The sequence below is a fragment of the Malus sylvestris genome, chromosome 1, assembly GCF_916048215.2.
Source record: "Malus sylvestris chromosome 1, drMalSylv7.2, whole genome shotgun sequence".
Taxonomy (NCBI): Eukaryota; Viridiplantae; Streptophyta; class Magnoliopsida; order Rosales; family Rosaceae; genus Malus; species Malus sylvestris.
Genome location: NC_062260.1, coordinates 24,579,287 through 24,591,811, shown reverse-complemented (window position 1 = coordinate 24,591,811; position 12,525 = coordinate 24,579,287). Strand labels below are relative to the sequence as shown.

Below are 12,525 nucleotides of genomic sequence, written 5' to 3'. Positions count from 1 at the left end.
ACGGCGCTGCGTTCGTTGGGTTTCTGCATTGCTCTCGATGTGTGAATTTACAATCGTGTCCGTGGTATTAGGGGGACCACGTGGTGGGTGTACAGTGGGTTAGATGAGTGGCTTTATCCTGCGAATTCTTCATAAAAATTTGTCTTCCACTATTTCGAATAAGTGTTTAGTGCTATTGCCAGTTGTTCTGATTGATAATTAGTCGAGATTGGCATTGTCTGGGTCTTCTTTGAGCTAAGAGTCTATATTATTCGATCAATGCGTCGTATATTGTCTCAATCAGTGTTTTAAAAATCGGTTTATACGGTAAAGATCTGTTGTGATTTAGGACAAATTGTTTCGAAAAATCAGTCTAGAGCTAGGCGGTCCTAGGCGGCTTTTAGGGGGATTTGGTTTTTTATTTTTTTTAAATTGTGTGCTTTTTATGTTTTAGTTACGTAGTGGTATACTTATGAAAATGGTGTACCTATTTTACAAAGGATGGATTGACTACAAGTTCATCCAATTGTGAAATGAATTGGAGAGCTTTTGAGGGGATACATACAAAAATAAAATTAAAATAAACTAGATACAACAACATTAAATAGTGGGCTGTGATATCCACACACTCATTTTTACTTCTCACACACCCTTCTAATTTTCGACCGTTGAATTGGATGAATTGAAAAAGATCAACGGATATAAATTAACAAAGGGTGTGTGAGAAGTAAAAATGTAGTATATGTCCAGTCCAACGCAAAGATCATGAAGAAGAATAATTTAGTCTATCATCCAATAATACTCATCGATATGATTATATGCTTACTTTTTTTAAATATTGAACTTGTTGGATTGATGTACTTTGTGAATTCTTCCACTTTTATTTTTGCATTTTATCATTTTTTTAGAGTAAATTACATAGTAGCCTCTCAGGTTTGAGGTCAATTACAATCTCATACAACAACTTTAAAACATTTCACTTTCATACATCCAGTACCATTTTATTTCAAAATAACACCTCCGTTAGATTTTCCATCCATTAGTCTGTTAAATGTTGACGTGGCTGCCACATTTATGCTAATGAGGTTGCCACGTGGCAAAAAAAATAATTTTTTAATTTTTTTTAATCTAATCTTCTAAATATTATAAAAAAATAATAAAAAAAACTTGAAAACGCAGAACCCTCCCCACCTTTCTTCTTCCTCTCTGTTTCTTCTTCTCCGCCCACTCTTTCTTTTCTCCCTCTCTGCTCTCTGCTATCCTTTTTCACTTTTTCTTCAGCCTTCATCCCCTCTCTCTCTCTCTCTCTTCTCGGTGCGGCATCGTTCCGTGGTTTGAGATTAACCATTCAAAAATTAAAACTTTGACCGCATTCGTAAGCACCCCAAACCCACCAACCAAGCACTGAAAAAATTCAAAATTTGAATACATACCTCGTTGTTAGAGCCGACCGACGAGCCGACGAGAGGAGCACTGGGTCTGGGTTTTTTTTGGGGGGGGGGGGAGAGGGGAGAGGTTTCGGATCTGGGTTTGTTTGGGAGGGGGGAAGTTTTCTAGGTTTAGTTGCAGATTTTTTGGGGGTGGATGTTTCCAGGTTTGCTTGCGGCGTCGGGGGGGGGGGGGGGGAAGAAGAAAGGTTGCGGCGCGCGGGGGGGGGGGGTATGTGGGTTTGTATGCAGAGAGCAGAGAGGGAGAAAAGAAGAGGTTTCGGATCTGGGTTTGTTTGGGGGGGGTAAGTTTTCTGGGTTTGGTTGCAGATTTTTTGGGGGTGGATGTTTCCAGGTTTGCTTGCGGCGTCGGGGGGGGGGGGGGGAAGAAGAGAGGTTGCGGCGCGTGGGGGGGTATGTGGGTTTGTATGCAGAGAGCAGAGAGGGAGAAAAGAAAGAGTGGTTGGTGTTTTTCTGTGTTGGGCGGAGAAGAAGAAACAGATAGAGGGAGAAGAGAGGTGGGGGGGTTTCTGCGTTTTCAAGTTTTTTTTTTAAATATTTAGAAGATTAGATTAAAAAAAATTAAAAAATTAAAAAATTATTTTTTTGCCACGTGGCAGCCTCATCAGCACAAATGTGGCAGCCACGTCAGCATTTAACAGACTAATGGATGGAAAATCTAACAGATGTGTTATTTTGAAATAAAATGGTACTGGATGTATGAAAGTGAAATGTTTTAAAGTTATTGTATGGGGTTGTAATTGACCTCAAACATGATGGGCTACTATGTAATTTACTTTTTTTTTTATTATCCATACAAGTATAGATTTTTTTTTAAGTGTAAATATGTAACATCTCACATCATCCAGGAGAATAGATCCTATAATCATTATATGTATATTCTCAGCTCTACCTAGCACGAGACCTTTTTGGAGCTCACTGGCTTCGGGTTCCATCCAAACTTCGAAGTTAAGCGAATTAGTATGAGAGCAATCCCATGATGGGTGACCCACTGGGAAGTTCTCGTGTGAGTTCCCACAAACAAAACTGTGAGGGCGTGGTAAGGGCCCAAAGCGGGCAATATCGTGCTACGGCAGAGTCGAGTTCGGAATGTGGTGGGGGCCTTGGTCGGGATGTGATAATTTGGTATCAAAGTCAATCCTTGACCTGAAGTGTGCCGACAAGGATGTCGGGCCCCTAAGGGGGGTGGATTTTAACATCTCACATCGTCCAGGGGAGGGGATCATGTAAGCCTTATATGTATATTTTCATCTCTACCTAGCACGAGACCTTTTGGGAGCTCACTGGCTTTGAATTCCATCAGAACTCTGAAGTTAAGCGAGTTCACGTGAGAGCAATCCCATGATGGGGGACCCATTGGGAAGTTCTCGTCTGAGTTCCTAGAAACAAAACCGTGAGGGCGTGGTCGGGACCCAAAACGGACAATATCGTGATACGGCGGAGTCGAGTCCGATATGTGGTGGGGGCCCGGGGCGGGATGTGACAAAATAGGTACTTATTTACAAGATATATAATAAATTTAAATAAATCCGCTTAGGTGCTAAACCTCTACCTGCTGTCCTACTAGCGCCTAACGTCTTTTAGAACTTTGGTCTCAATTAATAGGCTGTTTATCCGAAGCCAACCTTTTTTTTATAATATTTTAGCTTTCATGACTTCTACAAATACATTGTACTTTGTCACACATAAATATATATATATATATATATATATATATATATATATATATAGATAACAAGACACAAGTGCAGATAACACTTTACTGCGGTGATAAAAAATAATTTTATTTATATTTGGTGCAAATTTGACCTTCATTCATTCTTTTTCCCTCTAATAACTAACTATTTAACCCTAATGTCATCGCTCTACTAAAAAACTCACAGTTTCAATAAAAATCTGAATGTCCCATTCCAAATGAGGGATTAAATTATTATGGTTTTTTTTAACCAAAATGGTCTTTGAGATTGATTTAACTCCTCATTTTAATCCCTAAGATTTGAAATCAAATAAATGGTCGTATATTATCTCAATTAGTGTTCTAAAAATTGATTTAGGAGGTGAAGACCCACCGCGATTTAGGGCAAATCGGTTTGAAAAATTGGTCTGGAGCTAGGTTGTCCTAGGCTTATTTGGTTTTTTTTTTTTTAAATTGTGTGCTTTTTTATGTTTTAGTTTCATAGTGGTATACTTATGGAAATAGTGTACTTAATTTGTAAAGGACGGATTGACTACAAGTTCATCCAACTGTGAAATGAATTGGATAACTTTTGAGGGGATATATAAAATAAAAAAATAAAAAATAATAATAAAAAAAGAAGAAATAAACTAGATACAACAACATTAAATAGTTGAGTCTATGTCTAATCCAATGCAAGGATCATGAACAAGGATAATTTAGTTTATCATCCAAGAATACTCCTCATTATAATTATATGCTTACTGTTTTTAAATATTGAACTTGTTGGATGGACGTACTTTGTGAATTCTTCTACTTCTATTTTTATATTTTGTCATTTTTTATTATACATATAGTTTTTTTTAAGTGTAAATAGACACTTATTTACAAGATATATAATAAATTTATATAAATTCGTCTAGACACTAGACTCCTACTTGCCGCCCGACTAGCGTCTAATGTTTTTTAGAACTTTGGTCCCACTTAGTAGGCGGTTTATCCCAAGCAACCATTTTTTTAATAATATTTTAGCTCTCATGACTTCTACAAATATATTGTACTTTGTCACACATAAATATATATAACAAGACACAAGTACAAATAACGCTTTACTGTTGTGATAAAAATAATTATACTTATATTTGGTCCAAATTCGATCTTCATTCATTCTTTTTCCTTCTAATAACTAACTATTTAACCCTAATGTCATCGCTCTACTGAAAAACTCATGGTTTCAATAAAAATCTGAATGTCCCATTCCAAAAGAGGGATTAAATTATCATGGTTTTTTTTTAGCAAAAATGATATTTGCAATTGACATAACTCCTCATTTTGATCCCCAAGATTTGAAATTAAAGAAATGGTCTCTCAGTTTGTTCACCATCAATCATTTTAATCATTCTATGGAAAATCTTTGTCAAATAAGGATCAAAATGATAAAAATACTCTCATTTTAATGAACAATTGGCCAAATTGATTTGACAAAGTTTGAGGGTATTTTTTTATCTTTATTTAACATAAATTTTTCACAAAATGATTAAAATAATTAGCGGTGGATAAATTCAGGAACCAGTTCTGTCTTCTTTTTTTTTTTGAACTTTTTTTTTTCTACCCCTCCTCGTTTCCAACCTAGGACCTTAAACTACCCCACCCCTTTACCCACAATAATCAAAGACTAATTGTATCGATTTCAAATCTCATATATCAAAGTAAGAAGTTATACTAAAGATTTGAATTCCCACAAATATAAAATTGAGTTAGTTTGTCAATAAAGTAATTGTTTTTTGTATTTTTTAAGATTGTCGTACAATGATCAATGGACCAGCAAGCCAAGTGGCCTCTAGAATCTAGACGAAAGGGTGGAAGTCGGCTTGTCAATAAAGTAAGTGTTTTTTTTATTTTTTAAGATTGTCGTACAATGATCAATGGACCAACAAGGTAAGTGGCCTCTAGAATCTAGATGAAAGGGTGGTGGAGTTACATTATAATACATAGTTCTTCAAAAGAAAAACTAATAGAAATATCTTGAAAATTTTAAGTTTTAACGATAAGAACAAAATAAAAGGTAAAGTAAATAGTACTATAATTGATTTTTTAGGGTAAAAATGTGATTTTTTCGTTAAAGTAAACAGTACTATGATATTTTCGTTAAAATTCCCTTTTCCAAAAGGGCAAAGGGTTACATTGAGAAGCGGTGAACCCAAGAAATATGGTGGCAATATTTTGTATTGGGAAACTTTGGCTACCATGTTAGCAACTAGGGTTCCGTGCAACAATGTATATTTTTGTAACATTTTAATCTGCCACCTACACTTTAATATTATCTTCAAATGGTCCAAACACAGTGCCCAATTAAAATATCCCACGTTTATAAATTAGAAAGCTCTGTTTTTGGTGAGTTCCATGTTGTTGTGAAAGTGAGACTACATCAATTATATTGAGTCGGATCTCTCCCTTTAGAATTTCTTCCCTTTCTTTCCATTTCTCTTTCACTTTAATCTTTGTCCTTATTTCCTTATAAAATAAAAAATCAATGATGTTAACGTGATTTAATCATGACCATTCAAGCAAAAGGGAGTTGAAGAAGAAGGAATTTGGAGGGAAGAGAATCTTATTTTATAACAAGTTGTTTTATATATATGCTTTTGGTTCTGAATGATTTTTTGCTTTTTAATCAGTATTTTGATTTTGTAGGAGAAATACTTTTTCGGCTTTTTAATTATTTTAGTATGGTGCCGCATAATTGATTTGCAATGCCATATGAGAGCATGTTCAATCATGTATAAGTTGAAAGGGGGTGGATTGTCTGCCCTCCCATTTCTATACTTTTTCCATCATCTTCTATTTGTGTAGTTACGGTTAAGTCACGTCAACATTTTATATTAATTTTTTTTATAAAAATAATAAAACAAAAAGTAATAGGAATATAAAATATTAACGTGTCTTAACCGTGACCACACAAAACAGAAGAGAATGAGGAGAGTATGCAAATGGGAGGAGAGACAATCCACCTCCAAGTTAAAAGTAGTGAATTACATGCAAAAGTACATTGTTGTTGTGGAAACATGTGTACATTATTTGTCCACGAGACATTTGTATCATTACCACAAAAAACTACAGTTGAAGCGTATAAATGCCGCACAAGTTGTCATAATTTAAAGGGTAATAAATGCTTTATTTTAGGTCATACATGTTTTAATTAGATAATAAATGTTTCAATTAAATTTAATTTAACTGCGACACCTACTCCCAAATTAAAGTAAATGCCATCCAACATCAAAGTGTGTCGCCGATAATATACATGTGATGGGCCAATTAGCAAAGGTCGGTGGTGGAGGGCTGCCCACGGGAAAAAAGGGCATAAAAACCCAGATCTAATACAAGCTCATGGAGGTTAAGACAAGCTCGAGGAAACTAGAAATTAAGCAGGTTTCTGGAAACAAAGAAGAGAAATAAAACAAGAAAAGTGAGAAGAGAGGACCAGAAATTAAGCTAGGGTTGCGAGATGAGTAAACTAGTTTTCTAATGCTAGGAGTTACTCAGAGACCATTTCTTTCTCTTCAAAATCAAAAGCTCCTAAACAATTTCCAATTTGATGAGCAAGACATGATCTGTGATTGAAGATAATTTTCAAATCTTTCTCTAAATTTTAATTAGGAACTCATTCAGATAGTCCATTAAAATGAACTTTGCGTTGTTGTTCTATATAAATTAATTTTTAATGTAAGTAGGATAAACTGTTTTTTAACTGCTTGAACTATATTAAATTAAAATAATAATTATTGACACTCTAAACTAGTCATCATATGCAAGTGGTCATTTACCCACAATAGTGAAAATATGTTGAATCTTTGCATGATAACGTGAGTTCAAAACCTCATTTGTTGCTAATCTAACAAAATTCATCTTTTGACGGAAACAAAAAAACAAACTAATCATCAATAATTCTTTATAAAATATCTCCTAACTACCATTTAAGTCCAATCTTTAATTTTCTCCAAACCATAACACATTCTCCCAAAAAACATATAAAGCATTACTCTTTAACTTTAAGAATTATTGAAAAGTTTCCAACGTCTAAGATTAAAGTTGATTAGTGAAAAAAACAAATATAAAGATAACTTAATATAATCAAAGTGTAGCTAGCTAGAATCTGACAAGCAGATATGCGTTGAATGATTACTCGGACTTTACTTGACCAAACGATATTCAAAGATAAACGCTAAGGAGAGTCTTCATGACCTTTCTTAAAACTTAAAAGTGAAATTATCCATGTGCTCTTTATTTCTTCGTAATTTAACGATAATTTTGGAATCAATATTATAAAATATTATGCAAAAAAATATGATGTCACAGAAAGTCTATAAACAATTGTACTTTAAAAGAATCTTCTTAGTACTGGTTTGGTACTAAAGTGTTTTTATAAAGAGTGGGTATATGAAAAAGCTGAGCTAAAAAAGATATTTGGTAAACATTTAAAAACAGTTTATTTTCACAGTTTTAGATGAAAAAAAACTAAAAATGTAAAGCATTAAAAATGTAAAGCATTAAAAATGAGTTTAAAGCTGGTTTGATATTGATGTGCTTTGAAAAAAAGATGTTTCTGCTGTTCTGTGAGAATAAGCAGTTGTGAAATAAAGCAGCAAAGTGTTTGGTAAATTTTTTTGTAAAAGTGCTTTTGAAAAAAAAAAACAGTATTATAGTGCTTGGTAAACTTTTATGTAAAACAGATGTGAAAAAAAGCCAGTTATTCAAAGCTGGGTTTTGCAGCTTTGTGTTTTTGGCTTTTTTTTCACCCAAAACTGTGAAAAAAGCTGAAGCTGAATGTTTACCAAACACAAAAAAGCTCTCAACATTTTTTTATACCCACTTTTTTCAAAGTCACCTCAGTACTAGTTTGGTACTTAGGTGCTTTTATAAAAAATAGGTATAAAAAAAGCTGAGCTCAAAAAGATGTTTGGTAAACACTTAAAAATAGCTTATTTTCATAGTTTTGGATTTAAAAAAAAACTGAAAAAGTGAAGTAACAAAAATGAGTTTATTCTCACAGCACATCAGAATCGGTTTTTTTTTTTTTTCAAAGCAACAACAATACCAAACAAACCCTTATTCTCACATCACTACATAAGTATTTTTTTTTTTCAAAACACAGTAGGACCAAATCAGTCCTTAGTTATCTCATATTCAAGAGAAAGCACATAATTTGCACAGCCTACCAGGTGGGAAAAATAAGTATGGTATCAATGATATAAGTTTTGCATCATCGCCATGACATCACCTCAGCGTTGTAAGCATTTTTGGAACTTTCTCTCTTAAAATTATGGGAAAGGGGGGCTTCACCTCCTTCCTTACATCTTCCGGTGAATTACTTCCCACCTTCCTACTCTCACATCATAAAACCATATCCCCTTCTTCTCTCACCTCATCCAAACAAACCCCAATTCAACCAAAATTATTCCACACAAAACAGAGCAAAAAAAAGAGGAGTAGCCTAAAAGCCATCATCTTTCATGATTCAATTCCCACTCTCCAAAAGTTTGTTTGAATTTGTGTTTGTAAGGAACACTTCTGATAAGAACCGTCAAACATAATCAGAAACGCTTTTAGTCATTTCAGGAGCAATTCAAACAGTAGTCTATCTCATACCATAAAAGCCATGTACGCTTGATCTCTTGCTCCATCTAAGCAAAACCCATTTCAGATTTTCCCTCAAAAATACAGACAGAGACAGAGAGGGAGAGGGAGAGGGAGAGAGAGGAGTTAAAGCTAGAAACGGAGCAAAAGCAGAGCACCCTAGAACCAATGGGAACCAACCACAAGAGACTGATCGGAGAGCTACATGAAGGCCAGAAGACGGCGGCGGAGCTTAAGATTCTGCTCCAGAACCCGTACGGAGATCGTGTCTTGGCGGAGGAGCTTTTGATGAAGATCGTGACGACATTCGCAGAGACTCTTTCTGTTCTGACTGCTTCTGATGGCCATGAGGATCACCAGTCTGCTGCTTCCGGTGAGGTTCATCAGGTCAAGCCGGAACCTTCCCAAGTGGAGCACTCGCATTGCGGTGACCGGAGCTCTGAAGATTCCGGCGAGAGTCGAAAGACTCAGGCTTTCAAGGATCGGAGAGGTTGCTACAAGAGGAGGTAATGAAGTGAAATATCTCAACCATAGATTCATATCTAAATAATTGTATGCCAATTTTCTTTTATATGTTTAATTTCCTAGCCAGTATGATACACAGATCAGCGGTTAATGTCAAGTTACTAAAGGATTTAACTTAGTTTTTTTTTTTTGGGGGAACTTGCAAATACCTTAGTTTTGATTTCGATTTAAAACTTGTTTGAAAGTTCTTTTAAACTGTATTAAAAAAAAATTGGAGTGTTTTTTTTAGAATTTTTATGTATTTTTACTAAGAATTGATTTCAAATGTATTTTCACCAAAAACGTTTTTAATCATTTTAAAAACATCTCCAACGAACCCTTAGCCTTTAACACATAGGTTAGTTGGCCGGAAAAGTGTATATCTCTCTTGAAAGCGCGTTTGAATTTTCTTTTTGTAGCTCAGATTAGTATGAAATATCGCCTTGTAGCAAACATCAAAATTTTTAACAGAGTTATTTAGAATTCTTTTATATAGATTTAGGACGCGTTTGAATTATCTAATTAAATATCAATTTTATTACTAAAGGATTTGCGCATAAATAAATTAGTTGGCTAGAATAATGTATATGTCTCTTGAAAGCGCGTTTGTATTTATTGCTCAAGCTTGTATAAAATATAGTCTTGTAGCAAATATCAATATTTTAACGGAGTTGATTAGAATTGTTTGATATTCAATAAGAATTTTTTTATATACTTTTAAAGAAAAAATGACAGTTGTAATTAAATTACTTAACATTTATTAGTTTCAAAAATTAATCCAAAAAAATACTAAATTGTTTTTAAAACTGTTTTACTTCTTTTATATGACATGGAGACTAAAAGTTTGTTTCATGTTCATGGTTGCAGAAAGACATGTCAATCATGGACGGTAACCTCGACCAAAATTGAAGATGGACAGGCTTGGAGAAAATATGGCCAAAAGATAATCCTCAATGCTCCATATCCAAGGTTTGTTTTTATTTTTAAGAATTTATGAACAATTTTTTGGGAAAATGATTTATTCAAACTATTTACTCATTTGTTTTGTTCGATTTAAATAGTACAATTAAATTCATGACAACATGGCAATATAAGGTATAGTTGGTGTTTAAATTTGTTTGCATTGCATAACACGTTAGATTCAGCATAAGTTAGAGTAAAAAATAAAAAGTAAAAAAATATTTTTAAATAATACTTCCCTTCAATTCGCACAAATAATTAAATTAGAAAGGATAAAGGGTGTAAGGAAACCCCAAGTAGAAAAGTTAGGTGTGCACATTGTTTTGTGGTTCCAACAAAAGTTGGGTTCACATTTCCACTTTTGATGCGATGGATGGTGCACACGTATAAAGTTGAAACACCAGGCCCCAACAATTATTGCACCGGTACTAATTGAAGTGCATTCAACAAACAAACAGGAGAAATGGTTTTACCAATACATATGCATATAGTTTAATTCAGGACCAGCAAAAAGGTTGTGTTGGTTGTGTTCCTATTATTTTTTTGTTATAATATATTTTTTTAACAAGTAGTGTCGTGTTAATTTGTTATCTTAACGGTTTTTAATATGTAATCAGATAACGACATGATTTGTTAGTGAGTTTGGTCGTTTTATGTTGAGTTAATGAGTGGTGCAAGTTATTGTCATGCCAAATATATAGATCTGGTAAATGATATCTTATCATGTTTTTAATAGGTGATTTCAGTAACTCATTAATGAATTTTTAACAGTTGATCCGATAACGACCTGACTTGTTAACGAATTAATTCAAAACCTATTATTTTTTTGCTGAATTAACATGTCTAGCAAGAAATTATCAAACCACTTGTAACAAATTACAAAAGTTGGAAGTGATATTAGAGTGGATTTAATTTGTATCTAATCATTATGTATGTGTTGGAACATTCTCAAATTATAAAAATACTAATTTATTTTCTCGTTTTCGTACTACGGAAACATTTTACAGACGGACGCTAACAGTTTCATGATCCCAATTGCAGGGCTTACTTCAGATGCACAAGAAAGTTTGACCAAGGTTGCAAGGCAACCAAACAAGTCCAACAAATCCAAGACAACCCACTCACGTACCAAACAACCTACATCGGCGAGCACACGTGCAGAGCCATGATCAAGCCTTCACCAATGATCATCGGCTCTAATCCCAGGGACTCTCAGACTGTTAGTTCAGAATCTGGGACCCCACATCACCAAAACCCTAGTTTCTTTGGCACATCCGCACCGTCAATTCTCATTGCGAAGCAAGAAGATTACAAAGTGGGGACACCCAGTGATGTAACGGACAACAGTATGTGGCATGATTGGAAGGATCACTTGGATTTATCAGAGACTGTCGGGATCTGCGTGTCTTCCAACGAGGACGTGGTTTCAAACATGCACTGGGATGAGGATATGGATTATGTGGTTAAGTCTATTAATTTTGAGGAAGATTTTAATTTTGAGAGTTTCCTATGAACTCCTCGCAGTGATGGATTTGATGCTACTTTTTGTTAGCTTCTTGTAATAGCTAGGTTTGATGTGTCGCTCAAGGCATTTTCCTAATAATGTTGTTCATAATCCGTTTGAGTTGGAAAAAGCTTAATGTTGATTGAAGTTGAAATATTCGGTGTCATATCTTTACGCATGAAATGAACTTAGTGCAATGCTACTTAGCTACACAAATATCAACCGATTAGTTATTGATCTAGTTATATTGTTGATGAGAAAAAGGAAATCCTAAGTTGTGGTGGTGGACAAAAATTTCTTAACGATCACATTAGTCGTAAAGTGATATTGTTGACTGAGAAAAAGAAAACCCTAATTTACGGTGACAAACAAACATTCTTTAATGGTTGCATTAGTCATAAAGTGGTATTATAGACGAGAAAAAGAAAACCCTAATTTGTGGCGGTAGACAAAAAATTATTTGACGATCGCATCGATCATAAAGTAATAAAGAATTAAGTTAAGTTTACATTATGGTTCCAAACTTGGCCCTAAAAAGAATTAGGCTTACACAATAACATGAATGATCACATTGCACACTTTTAAAAGTTTAAACTAGCCACATGTGAATTCAATTAATTGACTAGCTCACATCTAAGTTTAAATTATTGCCCTCGTAAAATAAAGTATCTTAATTCCAAACTTGTCATGGAAAGTAGTAGGCATGCACATAACATAATTGAATATAGTATACACTTCAAAAATTAACAAAAATACAACCAATATGTTAGGGCAATGTGCTCATTTTCTTGCTTTTGAACCTAAATCACTATCCTTGAAGG

At 34.2% G+C, this 12,525-nt stretch overlaps 1 protein-coding gene across 1 annotated transcript; it reads left to right on the top strand.

The window, feature by feature from the left end:
• The first annotated feature begins 8,457 nt into the window (after positions 1–8,457).
• On the top strand, positions 8,458–11,858 carry LOC126590428 (WRKY DNA-binding transcription factor 70-like). The gene is made up of 3 exons (XM_050255912.1): positions 8,458–9,242; positions 10,108–10,209; positions 11,242–11,858. Exons 1-3 carry the CDS (start codon positions 8,905–8,907, stop codon positions 11,711–11,713), a joined length of 912 nt encoding a protein of 303 aa, XP_050111869.1. The 5' UTR covers positions 8,458–8,904; the 3' UTR covers positions 11,714–11,858.
• Positions 11,859–12,525: the final 667 nt, after the last annotated feature.